We start from the raw sequence: 21,405 nt of genomic DNA, 5'->3' as shown, positions 1-21,405 counted from the left end.
ACAAGCATAGTTGAACACTTATAGGAAAAACTGTACCTGCCAGTTCTCTCACACAAATGATCCCTCAATCCTCAACTACAGAATAAAAATGTCCTCTTCTCATTCCTAGTCTAAGGAAAAACAGTTTTAAAAATGAAGCGCTATGGGGGCAGGACACAAGACTCAGAACCCACTTTTGCTCTTTAACATGGTCCACTCACTGCCAATGCCTACGTTTTGCTTCCCCTTAATTCAATGTTACATAAATAGATGTTAGCACAACTCACATTTAACAAGCACAGTCAGCGCAGAGATCCACGCTGCAAAATTCAGCAGAAGACAGGACCGCAAATCTGCTTCCTCTTCCCTGCCAAATCTGTAAACACCTGATATCAGGAGAGGCAGTATTAAGCACACAAATATCTCGTGTAAATTTAAGAAAGCACTGTGCTCTCAGGACATTGCACAAACAATATTAATCACCATTAAGTATTATACAGCTCACCATAGGGATTAGTAATTTTTGCACTGTGCACCACTATGATAATTTAAGAGGCACATGGCAGGACGAGTTACAATATATTTCAGATAGTATTTGATGGAGAGTTACCAACAGAAGCACGCACTGTGGAGAAATGAGGAGTGACAGGGTTAGCTGAGATGAGTAACCACCAACTCACTTCTGATGAAGCAGATACACCCATAGTTTGGGAGACTAGCTGCAGGCTAATTTTGTCCTTCCCATAATTCAGAGATTTAACCTGGCCACAACCCATCCAGCATCGATAGTTTCTCTCTACATTCGTCCCCAAACCCTTCACTATCATATCTCACCAAGAGTCAATCTCAGAAATTGTTCTTTAAATTCTCACGCTGCACCTTTCAGCACTATGCTTAGAAATAATTGCTTCAGGGCAATCTGATAAACCTAATAATTTGAACCAAGGCTTGGTGGAACTTAAATCTAAAATCTGCATCCATTTCCAAGGTTCAGTCTTGTGAAGATAAAGTACCTGTGAACATGTACCAAGCACTCTTTCCCATCCTGTCAAGTAATAACCACAACCAACTTTCAGGAGCCAAGAATGAAGATGAAGTTGGCATGCAAAGGAAATAGGAGGAATGTTTTCTTAGCTCCAGCATTTCAAAGCTAAACACAGACTGCAAACCTATTATATGCTTCCAGAGGGATAGCTTTGTTAATGTGTTGCAGCAATCTTTTGTGACATCTTAAAAGATGGATAAATTCATTTGTACACTAGAGTTAGATACATGATGTGCTAGCACTTGACAGGAATGTAAATAGCTGCCTTGTATTGGGTTTATCTAGCCAAGTACTGTGCCCTCTGATGGGCAGTTGTTCTCTACATCACCTGGCGCTGGTTTCTTTTAACTGTTGATGCCAGGGACTGAACTTTGGACCAAGCATAAGCTGACAGTGTGTACTTGTACCTCCCTACTGAGAAAAATGGGACCAAATAGTCCCAAAATTCTAGATAAGACAAACTAGTTTAAAAGAACGACAGCGGCATATGCTTTGGAACAAGCTTTCACCCAAACAAGACCAACGAGTGCCCACGCAGCCACCCAAGTTCACGACCTTCCAGTCCTTACAACCTCACTGTGTCCACAGGATACTTCTCTCCCCTTCCCCAATTGCTACTCTTTGCCCTCCCTTCACCTTTTCTTCCAAAATGCCTTTTGTGACCCGGCTCCTCCTGTGCAAGCAAGAAAAGAAATAAAAATGACAAGACAATAAGAGGATTATGACTGTCCATAGGGTCTCTTTCCCCAATCTCCATTAGTGTGGCCTCTACAAACAGGCACTGTCACTATTACTTACATTTCATTTGCCACACTGCCTTTACGACCACTTGCCTATACGAAATCCCAGTTGTGTGTGTGAGAAATCACCTATATTTTAGTCCACGAATGCTTATGCCAGAATAAAAACGCATTCGTTTTTTTTAGAAGGTAGGAGACCATTTCTTATTTTCTTTTTTTGGTCGTTTTTTCCTGCTGTAAGACACCGACCCCTCCACAGAATATTGCCATTAGGGCAGCAGTTTCCCCAATTCCCTCATCTCCAACCCCCCCCCCCCCCAGCAACGAAGGGCTCCTATGAAGCTACATGCCATTTACAGGCCTTACCCTAAGAGCTCCCCCACCCCTTCAGCGAAAGGTAGGCCAGCGAAAGGTAACCCACCCCCGCCCCCACCCCTTATAACCACGAAGGGCATGAGAAAGAGAAGCCACCCCACTCAGCCTCTCGCCGCTCCCCAGTTTAACTGCCCCCAAAACTTACCCGCTCAGGATTCACGGGCAGCGGAAACGTCCGCGTTCTACGCATGCGCGAGCACGTCGCACGCCTCGAGGGAGGGGGAGCAAAAAAAAAAAAGCGACGTGCGCGTTTGCGTCAACGCATTCTCTGGCCAATCGGGCGCGGAGGGAAGAGAGGTGGGCGGAGCCGCGGGAGGAAGGGGTACCGGCGAAGGGAGAGCGAGGTGTGTGTATGCGCGCGCGCTTGTCTGTGCGTATTACAGGTGGTGCTCATGAGGGCTAGAAACTTGACGGGCGGGGGGAGGTGGATTTAACAGCCCGGGTAAGACGAGTCGGGGCGGCGGGCGCTGGGTGTCATTGTAGGGGAGGCGGGCGGCGGCTTGTTCCCTGTTAGGTGCTTTGCGTTTCCTATAAGGCCTGGTTCAGGGCCGGGTTTAGGTTTGATGAGGCCCTAAGCTACTGAAGGTATTGGGGCCCTTTATTTGTCCAGCTGTCCTTTGTCATCAACAAATTGTCGCTGTTTTTGTGTTAAATATATGCTATATGGTAATTTATAGACCTAATAGATATCTAAAGCCATTTGCACATAACAGAATGTGTATTTCATCAAAGTAATTGTTGAACTGAAAAACAATAAATATATTAACATTTTTCCGTTAATTTTTTTGGGCCCCCCCCCAAGAGAGTGGGGCCCCAAGGTATAGCTTGTTTAGCTTATACGTAAATCCGACACTGGCCTGGTACTACGGCCATGTTGTTATTTCATGTATCAGAAGGTACTTTCGAAAATGGGCTGGGGGGGGGGATGCTGTCTGCTTTTAATGCTCCCCAAGAATCCTGAAAGGGTTGCTTCTCCAGTAGGTTGCAGTGTAGCTTAATCCTCCTTAAGGCTCCTGCGTGGCTTACTTTGAGAGGAAGTTATCATTTTGTGGTTTTTCACTTGTCCTCAGAGATAGGTAAGTTGATGTTCTCCAGATGTTGGGCTGGGTGAAAGGAGTGGGGGTGTTTACTTACTTAGGCTATAGTCACAAAACCCAATTCTCACTCCATTAGTTTTCCCTAAACCTGTGCCGCTGCTGCTACCATTCAGCCTGCCGCCTTATTCCCTCTGTAAACTTAACTTGACGTTAACATGGTAACCGCGGGGGTACAGGTGCAGTACAAAGCCAGTCAGATGCAAATATTGTATCGGGTTGTATTTGAGGACATCTAAGTTGGCCATAGGGACGCAGGTGGCGCTGTGGGTTAAACCACAGAAGGTCGGTGGTTCGAATCCCCGCAACGGGGTGAGCTCCCATTGCTCGGTCTCTGCTCCTGCCAACCTAGCAGTTCAAAAGCACATCAATGTGCAAGTAGATAAATAGGTACCGCTCTGGCGGGAAGGTAAACAGCGTTTCCGTGCGCTGCTCTGGTTCGCCAGAAGCGGCTTAGTCATGCTGGCCACATGACCCGGAAGCTGTACGCCGGCTCCCTTGGCCAATAAAGCGAGATGAGCATCGCAACCCCAGAGTCGGCCAAGACTGGACCTAATGGTCAGGGGTCCCTTTAAGTTGGCCATGCACATTGACTTCAATGGATCTGCCCTGAGTTGGGCTTGGAATGATGATCGCTCAATATATTTAGCAAATGTTTCATGGAATTGTAGAGTTGGAAGGGACCTCAAGGGTCATCTAGTCCAAACCCTTGCGGGTGGGTTGGGAAACCATCCCACATCCCTCATGTCACCCAGTGGTGTCAGATGAAGCAAGGATCTACTCATCTGGAGCTAGTTTCCCAATATATAAACATATTAAAATAGCAGTCCTATATGTGTTTACCTGGGAATATGAGTAGCTCATGAGTAGCTTTGCATAGGATTCTACTGCTAATTGTTGTTGTTTTAAAGCAGAGTGTCTGTATTACAGTTGTTTGGAGAAAGAGGTGAAAATGTAAACCACATGGGACGGGCTGGGTCAGAAAGGTAATGTATCTAGCATCTCCATGCTAGATCAGAGGTCAACATTATTACTAATAAACAAACAAGTTTTGTATGCTCCCCTTATGAAGATGGTAGCACACTCTCAATGTGAAAATGCATCTTAGAGTGAGGGTTATGGCTGCAACCACCTTCACCAACCTGGTTATTCTGGACTGCAAGTCTCACTATCCCTGACCATTGGCTATTGGGATTTGCATTCCAGCATCATCTGGAGGACCTCAAGTTGAGGAAGGTTGGTCTACATTATGCACAGGAATTATCATTCTTTACAGCTGTAGGTTGTCTTGCGTAAAAGTCTTCAAACTATATGCACTCTTTAAAAGCACCCCAGCCATTCCAAAATACAATATTTCATAAATGGCTTTTTGTTCCAATGTTTCCAATTGAAAAATTGTGGAGTGGAGGGAAACCAAGCCCCCTCTGATCCTCCTGGTCCTTCACATCTCACTACCTTTCCCCCAGGTGATTTAGAGCAGATCCTCCAGATGACATTGGACTCTATGAGCCCTATCCAGCTTGGTTAATTGTCATTGAAGATAGGAGTTGCAGTCCACCAAGAACTGAAAGGCCATAGGTACCCCACCCCCATTTTAGAGCTTCAGAGGTCACAGGTAGCACCTTAAATGGATCCCTGCAAAAAAATTGTTTACCTGCAGGGTTAACCCTGAACTGGATTAATACAATCTATGTTGATTGCTATGGTCAGCAGTTGGGCTGCCACATTTGTACAGCCCTGCTGCAAAATGAGGTACATGAAGTATACCCCCAAACGGCTAAGTGACTAGTTTAAAAGTTCAAATTTGGTCCATAGGTTGCTAAAGACGCTCATTACTAGGGGATTCTGAAAATGGAACTTTTTGACTGAAATCCTTTGCTGATTTAAGTGGAATTAAGCCCTTTTGAATTCAGTGAAATATACTTTTTGAATAAGTGTGCCTATGATTGCACTGTTGGTTTCTAAGCATCAGATTCTGGAACAAAAAGATGCCAGCAGAACAGAGTAAGCTGGGTAGCAAGTGGACCTGTGACAGATACTGTGCCTGCTTACACTCTTGAAGCATTGTAAATTGCCAGCTGCCTTTTCTGGTTTCATATTTGCTCTGGGTGGTTTTTTACACTCCCTTTAGGCACGGGAAAGCCACCTTGAAATATCACACCCACATCCATGGGGGCAAGGACTGATAAAGGCCAGTGTAGGCTTTGATGCAGGGGAAAGTGCATTGTGTGGGCCAGGAGGGCAGAAGAGAGCAGTCAGAATTTGGCCAACAATCTGTGGGCCCCTCTGGCAAAAGGCATGTGTTGGGGCCTCAAGCATGTTGCTCCTAATTTGGGGACTGACACTGCTCTGATGCTATATTTTATTTCCATGGTGCGCAACTGATCATGTTCCCTGTGTCATTTAGCCAGCAGCGGGTGGGAGTTCTGTTTCCCCACAACAGCAACTCTATATAATGCCAAAAAGTGTTTGCAGTTCAGGGCTCCTACTGATTACCTGCTTATGGAGCATTCATTCTGATTTGCATGAGTGTTCATTCAGATTGGTTCATGGGGATGTTATAGGACATTAAACATGCATCCTGATTTGTCTGCAGGTTGCTTTAAAAACTTCCCAAACTTTTCAGTGCATTTCCCCATCATATTCTTAATATAAAATCCATTGATGGTTGCTATTTTTTTAAGTGGATATGGTGGTCCAGGGCAACAGGGCATTATAATCTGCTTTAATTGTGTGGACATAATTTCTACTACATACTTGACTCCCTCCTGCAAAATAGTGACTGTCTGCTGCTGCTGCTCAAATTTGGATGGATGCACAGGCTTTCTAGATTGTATCCTTACTTACTGGACTTAAATAAATAGCATGATTCCTTTGCAGAGTTCAGGCTATAAACCTCTAAATATTCTGTTGACTTGCAGTTTATTGCTTTATACATTTTCAGATGCTAAAAACAGCTTTCATTACTCTGTTATGACCAGCAGTAATATCAATGGCATCCGTTTGCTTGGCTAGCCTTAAAATTAAACCTGTAGGCTTTAAACTGGTTTTTTCTATAGGCAGCCTGTTTACTGGTTTGGAGCATTGCAGCCTGGTTTTATTGTTTGTCTTCCCTTTTTTTCTTTCTTTCAGGGGAACACTACGTACAAGGAGGGGTATCTCACGGAATTCCTAAGATGTTTCCCTTAAAGGATGCAGAATTGGGAGCCTTTACCTTCTTTGCTTCTGCTCTTCCGAATGATGTTTGTGGGAGCAATGGCCTGCCCTTGACGCCAAACTCCATAAAGATCCTGGGACGCTTTCAGATTCTTAAGACAATTACGCATCCTAGGCTCTGCCAGTATGTGGACATTTCCCGTGGAAAGCATGGTGAGTGTGCTTTCTCCCCCCTCCCTGCCCCATAACTTTGGGGTGTGCATGTAGGAGTGTTACAGTAATTATTCTGTGCATGTGTTTCAGAGCATTAGACTTCAAAGCAGCCGTCAGTATTTTTTCCCCCAAGACGGCAGTTTGCTTTTCCCCAGACTGACTCTGTAGCAGCATTTTTCAGGCTTGTCTCTGTTGTTGCACATAACAGACACAGATGTATGCTGCTGGGCTGCAGGCCTTTGTTATCCTGTAGTTCAGATCACATTGATAATTTTTAGGTATTTCCTTTTCTTTTTCACACTCTGCTTATCTCTCTTTACTCCATTCCCCCCTCCACCCTCTGTTCCTTCACATGCTTTTTGGGGGGTTTTGTTCTTGAAAACTGCAGGCTTCTTTCAGTCCATTTGTTCCTTAGGTTCCTGCAATTCATCAATCTGTCTTTCTTTTTATTTAATTCTTCAAATCTCTCTTTTGAAGTTCAGAGTTTAAAAGAAATGTGCTCCACAGAAGGCAGCCTTGACAGTTCTCTCCCAGTCCTCACATTTTGGAACTTATCAGTGTGCCATATATCATGCTGAAGATGAAATATAAGCTGTAATTTACTTATTCTGTTATTTCTGTTTGTATACTGCCCTTCATCCAAAGATCACAGGGTGGTTCACAACATAGAAATACAAAATAAGAACACAAAAATACATTTTAAAAATAAAAATAAACCCATAATCTCCTACCAAAAACACATTTTAAAAGGCCATAGGATGTTTATCAGCCAAAGGCCTCGTTATAGAGAAATATTTTCACATGGTACGTAAAGATATGTAATAAAGGCACCAGGCGAGTCTCTCTGAAGAGAGCATTCCACAAATGGGGAGTCACTCATTCTCATGTTGACACCCTGCGGACCTCATGTAGAAGAGGCACACGAAGAAGGGCCTCAGGTGATGATCACAGGGTCTGGGTCAGTTCATATGGAAAGAGGTGGTCCTTGAGGTATTGCGGTCCATTTAAGGCCTTCTGGATCAAAATTTGGGGCACAGGTGGTGCTGTGGTCTAAACCACTGAGCCTCTTGGGCTTGCCGATCAGAAGGTCGGCAGTTCGAATCCCCGCAACAGGGTGAGTTCCCGTTGCTCTGTCCCAGCTCCTGCCAACATAGCAGTTCGAAAGCATGCCAAAAAGTGCAAGTAGATAAATAGGTACCGCTCTGGTGGGAAGGTAAACGGCGTTTCCGTGTGCTGCTCTGGTTCGCCAGAAACGGCTTAGTCATGCTGGCCACATTACCCAGAAAAACTGTCTGCGGACAAACACCGGCTCCCTTGGGCTGTAAAGCGAGATGAGCGCCGCAACCCCAGAATCATCTGTGACTGGACTTAGCTGTCAGATGTCCTTTACCATTTTAGGTCAAAACCAGCCCTTCAAATTGGGCCTGGAAACTTAATTGGCATTCGGTACAGTCAGGCCAAGATGGGTGTAATATGCTCAAACCATCTTACCCTAGTGAGTGGCATGACTGCCAAATTCTGCACCAGCTAAAGTTTTCAAACTGTCCTCAGAGGCAGCGCTACACATAATGTGTTACTAAGAGGTTACTGGAGCATAGATGACAAAAGTTAGGTTATCCTTATCCCGATAGGGACACAGCTAGGTCTGTAGCCGAAACTGATGGAAGGCACTCCACACCACCGAGGCCATCTGAGCATCAAACAAGATCAAAGGGTCCAGAAGTCCTCCCAAGCTATGTACCCACTCCTTCAGAGGGAGTCTAATGCCATCAAGAGCAGGCACCTCGGTGTATAACTCGTAGGCCACGGAATGTTTGAAGTCAATCATAGAATTGTAGAGTTAGAAGCGACTTTAACATGACTGAAAAAAGGAGATTTCGGGTTGAACTATGCCCATTTTAGAAGGTGATTTCCTTTGCAAAATGCCATCTCTTAAGTGCATCTTTTTAATCTTACATATTCCTACTGTGAGGAGAACTGCAATGCTATGTGTGCAGCCTGTCTCTGTATGCACACAGAGGGCTCCTTGAAAGATACAAAGCATTCCTCACAACTTGCCTAGCATGCTGCTCTAGGTGCTTCTTATAATCGGCTGTTCAGTTTTTCACTTGACTTTATTTGTTCTATTTACACTTTTTATTTTCCCATTCTCATGCTGGATATCACATGTGACCTGTCCTTTAAAGGGCATTGTATTTTCCGAAAAATCTTACACATCGCTTAGGAAGACAGGCAAACTAATATCAGTGTACTGGATGAAGCAAAGATCACCAGTGTTGAAGCAATGAGTCTTCAACACAACTTTGTTGAACTGGTCATGTTGTGCAGATGCCTGATTATCACCTTCCAAAGCAACTGCTCTATTCCAACTTTAAAATGAAAAGCGTAATGCTGCTGGCCAACAAAAGAGGTTTAAAGTCTGTCTCAAGGCAAATCTAGAAAAAGTAGTATAAACACCAACAACTGGGAAACACTGGCCTGTGAGCGCTCCAGTTGGAGAACAGCCTTTACCAAAGGTGTCATGGGCTTTGAAGACACTTGAACGCAGGATGAAAGGGAGAAACGTGCTAAGAGGAAGGCACGCTTGGCAAATCCACACCGTGATCAACTCCCGCCCAGGAACCAATGTCCCCACTGTGGAAGAACGTGTGGGTCCAGAATTGGCCTCCACAGTCACTTACAGACTCGTCGTTAAAACCGTGTTTATGGAAGACAATATTACTCGGCTACGAGTGATCGCCAAAGAATAAAAGTTAGTTCAGAAGTCAGGGTTTTCCTGTCTTCTATAAACTGTTCCAAACTTATTCAATATGATCGTGCTTTCTTGGTATCTTGGCAGGGGTGGAGGGTGACTGTTACACCTGGGATCAGTTTTATTACTTTTAAGTGAAGTTTCTTTTCTTTTACATGGTGAATTTTATTTAACTGTAGCTTTTGCTGTATAGCTAAGCAGAATGTCTGGCAAAGCAGAGGAGAAGCTTCACATTGTAAATCTGTTTTAAAGGAGAGGTGGTTGTACATAGAATGGCAATATTCTTACAGCTATACAAGAATAATGTATTATGACGCAGCCCAGAGAGGAAAATCCAAAAATAGTCTTAGCTGGCGGTGCATTTTATAACAAAATTAGCAGAATGTGCCCGTCACGATCTCTTTTTATTTGTTTGAATTTCCATGGACTTCAAATTGTAATGCCATAAAATACAATACAAGATATAAAAGAAACACTACAAATGCATTTAAAAACCAATGTGGATATTTAATGGGATGGATATACCATCCTCAACCAAAATCCACAGACCACCCAAATGAAGCTCAGGGAGCACAGTTTAGGAAATCCTGCCTTAAATAATGCTGTTATGGGGAACAATGTTGACAATTACTAAGATTTTGGTGGCTGCCACAGCATCATGTTCAGGGTAACTGTTCCCCATGCTTATCCATGCACCTCAGTTGTGGATAATAGTAAGGCAATCGATACCCCTGTGTGAATGAAGTTGGTGAGGGCAGGAGAGGTTTCAGCATGAGGCACTGTTTTCCTTTACAGTGGTGCCTCGCAAGACGAAATTAATTCGTTCCACGAATTTTTTCGTCTAGCGAATTTTTCATCTTGCGAAGCACGAAATCCCATAGGAATGCATTGAAAATCAATTAATGCGTTCCTATGGTGAAAAAAAGTCCAAACAAAGCCAAATTTGGTACAACAAGAGTTTATTAAGTGCTCTTTAAAGTCACACATACTGTAAAGAGCATTTCAAAATTCAAACCCAGAATTTTTTTTAAAAAACAGCAGAGTGGCCCAATGGTCACAGAAAATCATAAAAATGCAGGAAAAGAACACAAGCTTCCAGATTCTTGCAAACCCCTCCCCAACTGTTCCCCCAGCCACCCAGCACACAGAAATTCAAATCCAGATTTTTTTAAAAAAAACAGCAGAGTGGCCCAATGGTCACAGAAAATCATAAAAATGCAGGAAAAAAAACACAAGCTTCCAGATTCTTGCAAACCCCTCCCCAACACCAAGTCCTTGAATTCCAAACACCCCAACCCAAAATCCACCCCCCCAAAAAAAGTTTTACAGTAAAAGCTTAACTTACCAAATGGCTGCAAAAGAAGTTTTGGAAAAGCTTCAAAAATCACCAAAGTCTTTAAAAACCTCAAAAAAGGCTACTATGTACACTGCGTTCTATGAGTTGCACCTCAAAGTCAAGTTGCAACTGTATTAATGGTGTTAAGAAAAAGGAAACAAACTTGCAAGACGTTTTCGTCTTGCGAAGCAAGCCCATAGGGAAATTCGTCTTGCGAAGCAGCTCAAAAAACGGAAAACCCTTTCGTCTAGCGGGTTTTTCGTCTTGCGAGGCATTCGTCTTGCGGGGCACCACTGTAGTTGATCTCTGAATACCTATCCCTTTTTCACCGTACAGTCCATTCCTAAATAACACGGTTTATATATTTCAGTTGCTTAAAAGAGAAATCTTACTGGTTTGGGAGAGGTGGTACTTGCGGTGGATGAGCTGTCAAATCGAAAGCGCTACTCAGCTGGTTCCCAGTAGGGCACTAGGTGGAGTGGGCGGGTAGGGTTTTCTCTTGGCCCCCTTCCATTGGCTGTCTTGAGGTATTCTTTAAATAATGTATTCCCTCTCATTCGATCCAGCCCCAGGGCATACATGCCATATTGAGGGCATATTGTGGGGATGGAAGGATTCAACAGATCTTAAGCCTCCCCCTATCAAATCCCAACATGCTACTGAAATGCCGCCCCACCCCCCATTTTGACCTCTCCACCATCAGTGCACTGATGTCAGAGGAACAATGTCAAGGGACCTTTCCAGGGCTGGCGCACAATTCTTATAAGTATGGGCCTCTAAAATTATGTCCTGTTGGGGACCTGCAACTGAAATACCATATTTTTTCCATGTATAGGACACCCCCGTGTATAAAATGCCCCCTGTTTTGGGGAACTCAAATTTTAGAAAATGGGGGGAGATGGTTCCATGTATAAGACAGCCCACACTTTTTAGCATTATTTTTAAAGAAAGAAACCTAGTCTTATACAGTGGTGCCTCGCAAGACGAAATTAATTCGTTCCGCAAGTCTCTTCGTCTTGCGGTTTTTTCGTCTTGCGATGCACGGTTTCCCATAGGAATGCATTGAAAATCAATTAATGCGTTCCTAGGGAAACCGCCTTCAGACCAGGTCCGGGGACAGTCTGTCCCCCGACCTCTTCTGAAGGCTGGGGGGGGGACAAGGGCTTTTCTTCCCACTGCCAGCCTTCAGAAGGCTGTTCTGAAGGCTGGCGGTGGGAAGAAAAGCCCTTCTTCCCACCTCCCGCCCCGCAAGCTCCGGGGACAGGAGGGCTTTGCTGCCGACCGCCAGCATTTTAAAAGCCCCTGCTGTCCCGGGGCGATTTTAAAATGCTGGCGGGCGGGAGCGAAGTCTCCGCTGCCCCGAGGAGATTTTAAAATGCTGGGGGTCGGCAGCGAACGCTTCGCTCCCGCCCGCCAGCATTTTAAGATCGCCCGGGGCAGCGGAGAAGTCTCCGCTGTCCCGGGAAGGCAGGCGGGGGGAGCAAAGACTTTTGCCCCCGCCTGCCTTCAGAAGAGGTCCAGGACCTCGTTCCGATGCCCGGCGGCAGGGTGCGAGGTTCCCGCCCCACCGCCCGGCATCGGGGCATCGTTCCGATGCCGGGCGGCGGGGGGAGAGGTTCCCGCCCCACCGCCCGGCATCGGGGCATCGTTCCGATGCCGGGCGGCGGGGGGAGAGGTTCCCGCCCCACCGCCCGGCATCGGGGCATCGTTCCGATGCCCGGCGGCGGGGGGAGAGGTTCCCGCCCCACCGCCCGGCATCGGGGCATCGTTCCGATGCCCGGCGGCGGGGGGAGAGGTTCCCGCCCCACCGCCCGGCATCGGGGCATCGTTCCGATGCCTGGCGGCGGGGGGAGAGGTTCCCGCCCCACCGCCCGGCATCGGGGCATCGTTCCGATGCCCGGCGGCGGGGTGCGAGGTTCCCGCCCCCCCCGCCCCGCTTCGGAGCAGCGTTCCGAAGCGGGGCGGCTGGGGCAGGTGTTCCCGCCCCCCGCCCCGCTTCGGAGCAGCGTTCCGAAGCCGGGCGGTGGGGGCAGGTGTTCCCTCCCCCCCGCCCGGCTTTGGAGCACCGGGAGAAGCGATCTCCCCGCAGCCCCTTGCTTCAAAAGAGGTCCGGGGGCAGCGGGGAAGAAGCTTTTCCCCGCAAACCCTTGCTTCAAAAGAGGTCCGGGGGCAGCGCGAAGCGCTTCCCGCTGTCCCCGGACCTCTTTTGAAGCAAGGGGCGGTGGGGAGAAGCGATCTCCCCACAGCCCCTTGCTTCAAAAGAGGTCCGGGGGCAGCGGGAAGCGCTTCCCGCTGTCCCCGGACCTGGGGCTGCGGGGAGAAGATCGCTTCTCCCCGCTGCCCCTTGCTTCAAAAGAGAAGGCCCGCTGTCCCCTGGGCAAGCTTCGTTTTGCGAAGCAAGCCCATAGGGAAATTCGTCTTGCGAGGCAACTCGAAAACGAAAAAACCTTTCGTTTTGCGAGTTTTTCGTCTCGCGAGGCGTTCGTCTTGCGGGGTACCACTGTACACGGAAAAGTATGGCACTTTCTTGCATTAAAAAAAGTAAATTGTAAACTAAGCTTTATGTGGGGGAAATGGTGTGATGAATGTTTGTAAATGTACAAAGGGAGCGAGTGCTATGCCTTAAAATTTGCTCTCCTTCACAGTAATGGAGAAATGTTCCTTTGCAAAAACAGTGGTCTGTCTCCTCAATGTGGTAAATAAAATAAATGGAGAAAATAACAAGCGAGTAGGTTAACCCATATGTACTTGTAGCAACTGAAACAATTTGTATATTTTGCTATTATTATACTAGCCCTATTCCAACAAAAAATGATACCCACTTATCTATTTCTTTCGTTCTTGTCTTCCTTCACTTACACAAAAAACTTGGTAATTTTGATACTGAAAGAGTAGCTAATATAACACTAGAAGTTTCTAATACATTTACAAATGCATTTAGAAAAAGTAGAAAATCGGAAGTACTGACCGTGAAACTGACAAAGAAACTTTCAAAAAATGGCAATAGTTGCTAAAAAGAAATTTTAGTTACCTTTTTCAAAAATGACCCAAGGCAACATAGAAAAATATAAAATGTATACAATATTCAGAGTTTATAACCAAAATAATAATAACAAAATCTTTACCATGCTAAAAGCACACACTCCATAAAAATTTGCCTAATCAGAAGCTGGTGGAATACAACCAAAAACAAACAAAAAATTATTGATCAGTAAAAACAGCCCATCAGAGAAAATTTCTATTTACTCTAACCCCCCACCCCATGGTTGTTGATGTAAAATGAGGGGGGGAAATGCTCATATGTTATCTACACTGAAATTACTCTAGACAGTTTTTGGCTGTAAATAATTGCCATCTATGTGTTAATTTGGTTATATTTTGTGTAACATATACTCAGTATGATTTTCTATTCCCCTAAAATAAGTAGACATCCTCTTTGTATTAGGAGATGCAGCGTTACCATAATATGGTTTTAATTTCAGTGGGATGCAAGAGTGAAAGTGTTTTTGTGCCTGTGTGCACTGAGATGCTAAATCTGTCTCTCTCTGTATATTTTTCATCAGAGAGGCTAGTGGTTGTTGCGGAACACTGTGGAAAGAGTCTGGAAGATTTGCTTCGAGACAGGAAACCAGTGAGGTATGGTATCAAGAAAAACATTGCAAGGAAACATGCAAACTGAAAGGTTTATCTACTTTAAGTTACAAAGTCCAGATGCACTTTTTCTTTTAAAACGTTAACTACCTTTGCAGGTCTAACAGATTCAAAGCTGACATCTTCCAGTACTTTATCCTTCTGGCAGCCAGATAAACACATGCTTAGGATGAAGCATATATTTACTTCTTCACAAAAGTTTTACGATTTTACGATGAAAGTACTGGAACCTGCCATCCATTTCTTCCAGTATGCTTTGCTTGTGTTTTAAGTTATGTTTCAGATAATGAGTTTTGGGGGTTTTTTAAAGCCAACCTGAAACGTATTGAGGAATTGTGTGTACATGACAGTGCTTGTGCATTAGTTGTGCAGGGTTTTAAGCTTCTAAATGATGAATGTTAGTTTCATTTCTGTCTGAAAAGAAAATGAAAGTATATATCTTGATGTTTCCCTACAGTTTCTGTATTGCTATATGATATAAAGTGCAGCATCAGGTTCAGGACATTTGATATTGCTGTGTAATGTAAAATGCAGAACAGAAATTACAACATTATTTTCTTCCAGCGGACAAAGGAGTACATTCTTTGAAAGCCTCAGCCATACCTCTGCTCAGCGCAGAATATAGCATGGCAACCCTGTCTGCTTCTGGCCTTAGACTGGTAGCATAGCACAGTATCCCTGTTGATATGACACATCCAGAGAAATGATTGTGTGGATACAGGAAGTGCCTTTTGTTTCCTGTTTGCACAGTTATCTGAAGCTGTAAATGGAGCTTACAAACTGTTTGTCCATAAAGTCTGCAATCATGGAGCTGCTTGGTGTAATTTGCACCCTCTTGGGGGTACAGATTGTGCAGGTAGATTGTGCATGTGTACATTTTTAGAATCTTTAGGGAATGGGACCGGATTTTGGCACAGGAATAGTGCTTAGGAGGATTTCCTCTGAGAACGCTGCATCCCTAGGATCAGGCTCTTACAGTGGTGTCTGCGTTTTGATAAATATGAAAATAGGGAGAGAGAGAGAGAGAGAGAAAGAGAGAGAAACTTTTATTGCACTATCCAAAAGCCATATCATCATCCAAACAAGGAAAAACAAAAAAGTTGATACATATGCAGCAAAACCATGATCAAATCTACCAAAATTTCTTATTACATAGAATAAAAAGTAATTTTCAAATAAAGTGTGCAAATTAGATCTCAGAGTCCCCTTTGCACTCACCCCATAAATGAGACCAAACTTGTGCTGTGGCTGAATTCTCCAGCCTTGGCCTTACCTGGCTTAGTGTTAATATTTCCATTTCACTTTTGTTGAATTTAGATTCTTTCCTACTGATTTAGTTAGCTGGCTTGAAGACTTGAGGGGCAACTTAACACATTTTGAAATGGATTGGAAATAATGTATCTCAGAAATTATTTTACCACCAGGTCATTAAGTGCCAACTCCTGCAGAATAATCCCCAATTGTCCCCTTGGCTATAGAGCAGAAACTGAGAGTGCTTCTATCAGAGTCCTGCCATTTGTGCTTGGCATATGGATGGAGTGAGCTCTAAATTTTATCTTCATTGCATGTTGATATTGGTTTATAGATTATACCCAATGAGAGGGTGCATGTCTGTTCAGTAGATATCAGAGATATATAGCAGATTGCTTAACAATTAACAGTTTGCTGTGATGGAAGACTTCTAAGCCCCTGTCACCAAAGATCATAGATACCACATTTCCTAATGGTACATTAAAACTTGGATATTCCTTTACATAATTTACATCCTGTGCCTTCAGAATTAATTTATGTTCCTAGGTGATTTAGAAGGGAGTAAGGAACAAAAACACAATAATAAATTGAGGCTATTTTTGTCAATTAAGTGGTATTTAAATCTTGCCGAATAAAATAAGAACTCGGTAAAATAAAAAAATACTCTGTATTTTAAACTTTCAAATCATTTCACAAACTCTTTTCATTGCTTTTTGTAATTCTAGCAACCCTGTAATGTAAGTCAGATTTGTTTTTTCCTTTTGCTGGGTGAGGGGGTGTTGAAGCTGAGAGATAGTGGCAGAAGCAACATTTGATTTGGGGATTTGTAGCTTTGTCACTTACCTGGGAGTAAACTCTATTGAACTTCATAGCACTTGCTTCTTAGTTTCATATACAGGGCTTCACTTTTAGGCACTGAGTTATGTCAGCTCTCGGGGATGCTACTAAGTCCAAAATAATGTTTTCGCCCAACCTATATCAAAATGTTGTACTGTCTATCTAAAGTATCTCCCAAGTGAGTTTAATGTTAGCAGTTTGCCTTCATATTTTTTCCTGAAGCATTATTTGAATGTCCAGTCCTTTAATTCCCCCTTTGCCCAGCAAGGTAAAAGACTGAAAGCTTTTTTCTCACCTATCTTAAGAGAAATGCCCAGCCAGTGGCAATTTTTTTATGGAAGCATATTTTTTTAAAAAAAATAGGTAAAGTAAAGGTACCCCTGCCCGTACGGGCCAGTCTTGACAGACTCTGGGGTTGTGCGCCCATCTCACTTAAGAGGCCAGGGGCCAGCGCTGTCCGGAGACACTTCCGGGTCACATGGCCAGTGTGACATCGCTGCTCTGGCGAGCCAGAGCTGCACACGGGAACACCATTTACCTTCCCGCTGGTAAGCGGTCCCTATTTATCTACTTGCACCCGGAGGTGCTTTCGAACTGCTAGGTTGGCAGGCGCTGGGACCGAGCAGCGGGAGCGCACCCCGCAGCAGGGATTCGAACCGCCGACCTTTCGATCAGCAAGTCCTAGGCGCTGAGGCTTTAACCCACAGCGCCACCTGTGCTTTAATATTTTTTTTTTTAAAAAAAAAAATTAAAGCCCAAATCAGAAATGTGCCTCCCTCAAGGCTTTTTGTGTGTGTATTTCTCAAGGCAGCATATGCAGCAAAATTTCGAGTTCATACTATGCAAAAGAGAAGCTGTTTCACCTCAGGGATACTTTCACTGAGACCAACTGAAACATTTCCCATTGTTTTTCAGTTAATTAAAATTGACATCTTTTTGTTTCTGTCATAAGACCTTTCAATAGCCAGAAATAATTTAAGAAAGAGCAATTCCCAGTTATGCTATTCAATCCATCTCCGTCAATTAGCTTTGTAGGGAACTATTTGGGGTCCTCCTCCCCTACTTGTTTTGATTATATTAGCTCATGATAGAACAGGTTTTATACCCAAAGTTGATATGCATGCTATTGCAATTAATTTCACAAACTGTTATGGAATGGGAGAAGCTGTCCTTATGGTTTATAGATTAATTCTTCTTACACTTGCCAGGAAATAAGTCCTTTGCACCTGTACCGCAAGCTGATGTCAAGTCAGCAGGAAATCTTCTATTAGGCTGTTGCTGAAACTGAAGATATACCATGGGTGGACGGTCCATCTTTCCATGCATATTGCAAAACAGCAGGCTATACAGCTGTCTGATAGTTATTTGCAGTTAATCTTATGAAGTCATGCATCATTATACCGATTACATATGAGGTAACGTTTGCATAGGTGTTTCGGCACAGTTCTGTTTTTGAGTCCACGAGAACCGTCCTCCTTTTTCTCCCCCTTTTCCATAAGGTGGTGATATTCCACTAGGACACTACTTTAGAAGAGCTTATCAGAATTTCTAACTCCAAAGTTAGATATCTGAAATAGTTACGCTACATTTGGCTTCTCTTGTAACTCAGTCAGGAAGCTAAACATTCCACAGAAACATTGCAGCACGCTTTTCTGTTATGATCTCTGTGTATCCCCAGATGGATACATTTTGGATAATGGAAACCTTTTGTTAACCGTAATGATCTTCAAAGCCTCTTGAGAGTATATTATTACCTCTACCATACGTTCTCGGCAACCTTGTTGAAATAACCTGGGCAACAGTATAGGTATAGTTGTAGAAGGTGAAATGTTAGCAGAACACTCAGCCCCACGAACACTGGGAAACTGATATAACCAATTCTCAGTAGGTGTCAGGATCTGAAACATTTGGTTTAGAATAAAGAACTTCAAGAATTAGACCAAGGCTGTAAGCCTATGCATGCTTACAAGAGAGTAAGCCCCAGTGAACACGGTGGGTAAGCATGCATTGCATTTCACAGTAAATCATGGACAGCTTGGTTTTCTTCTGTCTGCATCTCAAATGAACTTAGGGCACATCTGAGCTGATAGGATTCCTGATAGTACTATAGCCTCTTAAATGTGTTCATTGGAGGCAGCTTATTGGTTTCTTAGTCTATTATTTTTTTTGTTATATATTTTGTGTTCTCATTTCGTATTTTTTGTTGCAAAGCTCCTTGTGATCTTCGAATGAAAGGTGGTATACAAATTTCATGAATGCAATGCAATAAAAAAATAATAATAATGACTGCAGCTGTAATTGCATTTTGCAAAATGTTGTGGCTTGAGAAATTTTTCCCGTCTGGATATTGACTCTAAATCTGACTCTGGAATTTAAATATTGGAACAGCAACTCGATATCAATAAAACTGCAGTATACAATCTTGGAAAGGAATGTGCTATGTTTGTAGCCTGCCAGTAGAACAGCAATCCTGTTCATAAGAGTAACTGCCATATATGTCTGTCTGTCTGCATAGCAAAAGATTGTCATTTAACATTTATTTGTTCAAAGTACAAGCAAATAATCAAACTGGATTTTTCATTCTAATTAGAATATTGCTTTCAATTGAAATTCAACAACCTTATTAAGTTCTAGCTAGTGTCATGCAACACAACCCTGTTTCTGTTTACTCAGAAGTCTGACTAGGCTCCATGAGGCTTGCTTTCTAGTAAGTTTGTCAAAGATTGTAGCCTTAGTGGTTTTACAACTTTGTAAATTGCCTGCCTTTGAATTCCAGTTTTTCTAGTCAGAGGTGCAGAGTCCTACAAGCTACCTTTTAAAGCTGTTAGTTGAGAAATGTTTTCTTCTGAACACTGAAAATAAGCACACATACCATTTTCACATTATCCTTTAAAATGCCCTACCTTCCTTTTTGAAGCCTTTTGCAATTTTACAATCACAAAAGCCAACAGATGGAGTATTTAGATGGCTTTTGGCACCTGCATTATGCATTTTGAATTGTTCTGAATTCGTGAGCAGAGTGGTCATAGTATGTCTTCAATAAAATATAGTTGTCATATGTTTCAGAGGTTATGGTTTTGAAAAATTACCAGTGAACCATCAGAGAGATACAGAGGTATAATATGTTATACATAGACCCTTTGATCGGAAGCAGACTCTGTCTGCAGCTGTTTACTAGCTTGGTGGAAAACATGATCTGACTCGGATGAGTAGGTTTTATTTGCTCTTATTAAACTATTGTCTACTCCATGTATTAGATGTCTTTGTTCCATCCTCTGCTATAAATGCATTACCGTTTCTCTGCTATAAATGCATTACCGTTTGTATTGTGTTCTAAAATCAAACGGGAGGTAGGCTTTATATGAAAAAGGTTCTCCAAAGGGTAAACATGTAGCTTATAAAAAAACAAAATAAGATGAGGAAATGGGTAAGAGGAAGGCAAATGTTTTCCAGCAACTGAACACTCATATGATTCCAATTCAGAAGCAGCCATTGATACAGCTTCAAGGGTTATGTGTGTGGTGCTTTCATTTGGAACACTGAAGAGGCCTTTGGCCCTCTAAATGATGTTGAGTCTTCAGGTCCACGGTCGACCCTAACCATTGGTTACGCTGACTGGTGCTGATGGGAGCTGGACTCCAGAAAAATCTTGAAAGTGTTTTAGGTAATGAGATGAATATGTTTAGGTTGGATTAGGAGATTGGAGTCTGTGGAAAGTGAGCTCGTTTTGAGTAAAATCAAGTTTTGGGGGTGACACAGTTGAGTAGCTATTTCTAAGATAATTCTTTTGAAAATACTGAATACTGTATGTCTCTCAGTAAAAGAAGGATTAAGGAGAAAGGGGCATAGCTCAAAATGCAGTCTTTCTGGGTTAAAATACCTTTCTACAACACCTATCTGGAACTAATTATTATGTTTTCATTCTTACAATATAAACATGATTTAAGTGTTGCTGCTACGGATGTAGAAAAGTGCAACCAGTCTGAGCAAATAAGCTGAAGAGCAAGGAAATATTAAAATAATGGGAAAGTATGGAAGTAGGTAATCAAGAAACTTCTTTTAAAAAACACACAACTATTTGTCACAATCAAGTATAAAAACATATATATAGTTAGGTATTTGTTTATTTCCATTTTAATCCTTTCCCAGTAATTCATTTCCAAAATAGCATTTATTGGTGTGAAGTCATGAAGCAAAACAAATCCATTAGTCATGTTTTGTTTATGCACTATCCAATACTGCTTTTCTTAATTAGTTTGAATTTTTAGTAAATATAAAATGGGAGCTGAAGCTGGTATGCAAAGTAATTCAATCTATAGCAGAAGGTGTTAATGTAACAATAAACGTTGCCACTTGCTCTGAGCCAGCCTGGAGGTCATGTAAAATCACATTTTGTTTTGCTGAACCAGAATTCTCATGCCCAAACCTGAGCCAGCTAACAGGTTTTGTGACTAGGATCTGAAACCACAGTTTTAAGCTGGTTTACAAAGCATGCAGTAAGCCTCTGAATGCCAGTTTTTGGGAATCAGAGGTAGGGAGAGTTGTTAGGCTCATTCTTCCTGAATACTCATTTCCATCTCTCCCTGCCCCAATAAAAAACAGCATTCTGAGTCCCCTATCTTTTCTGTCCTCATTGATTTTGGGAGGGTATTTTTTCGATATTTCTGCAAATATTGGGGTTCCCGCACACCTGTTTATACTACCCTCTGTTTGTGGATGGTGCCATTTTGGTTATATAAGTAAGGATCCTCACTCAGAGAATGAGTTTGCTGTTGGAATATGTGATGGTGATTCTTCAGAGCCTTGACAAACCTCTTGGAAGACTGTTGCGCCATGAAAATGGAAGCGAGCTTGATATTGAATGCTGAGCAGACAGGAAACAAAAGCAAGCAGAGAATAGAGACTATTCAAAGAATATATAAGATTATATTGTAAAAATGACGTTATCCTAGCAGAACTGAATGATACTTGTATAT

At 43.1% G+C, this 21,405-nt stretch overlaps 2 protein-coding genes across 5 annotated transcripts in view; one reads left to right on the top strand and one right to left on the bottom strand.

Moving 5' to 3' along the window:
* Positions 1 to 2,364, bottom strand: part of AIMP1 (aminoacyl tRNA synthetase complex interacting multifunctional protein 1) — a 41,693-nt gene extending 39,329 nt beyond the window's left edge. Inside the window, exons 1-2 of one of the 3 annotated variants that reach the window (XM_081925271.1) lie at positions 2,285 to 2,364; positions 267 to 365 (exon numbers count right to left, since the gene is read on the bottom strand). In XM_081925271.1, the coding sequence (XP_081781397.1) occupies positions 267 to 268 (2 nt within the window). In that variant the 5' untranslated portion in view covers positions 269 to 365; positions 2,285 to 2,364. Of the gene's footprint in view, positions 1 to 266; positions 366 to 1,822; positions 1,989 to 2,284 lie in introns of those variants that run through there. The other 2 variants (XM_081925273.1, XM_081925272.1) reach the window with 2 other exon arrangements.
* A 71-nt stretch (positions 2,365 to 2,435) lies between these two features.
* Positions 2,436 to 21,405, top strand: part of TBCK (TBC1 domain containing kinase) — an 86,489-nt gene continuing 67,519 nt past the window's right edge. Inside the window, exons 1-3 of one of the 2 annotated variants that reach the window (XM_081924905.1) lie at positions 2,436 to 2,483; positions 6,366 to 6,602; positions 14,254 to 14,326. In XM_081924905.1, the coding sequence (XP_081781031.1) occupies positions 6,410 to 6,602; positions 14,254 to 14,326 (266 nt within the window). In that variant the 5' untranslated portion in view covers positions 2,436 to 2,483; positions 6,366 to 6,409. Of the gene's footprint in view, positions 2,484 to 3,120; positions 3,216 to 6,365; positions 6,603 to 14,253; positions 14,327 to 21,405 lie in introns of those variants that run through there. The other variant, XM_081924906.1, reaches the window with a different exon arrangement.

Source organism: Podarcis melisellensis (assembly GCF_964234715.1).
Source record: "Podarcis melisellensis genome assembly, chromosome: 9".
Classification (NCBI taxonomy): Eukaryota; Metazoa; Chordata; class Lepidosauria; order Squamata; family Lacertidae; genus Podarcis; species Podarcis melisellensis.
Note: the sequence above shows the minus strand (reverse complement) of the source record. Positions and strands in the feature narration are given on the sequence as shown.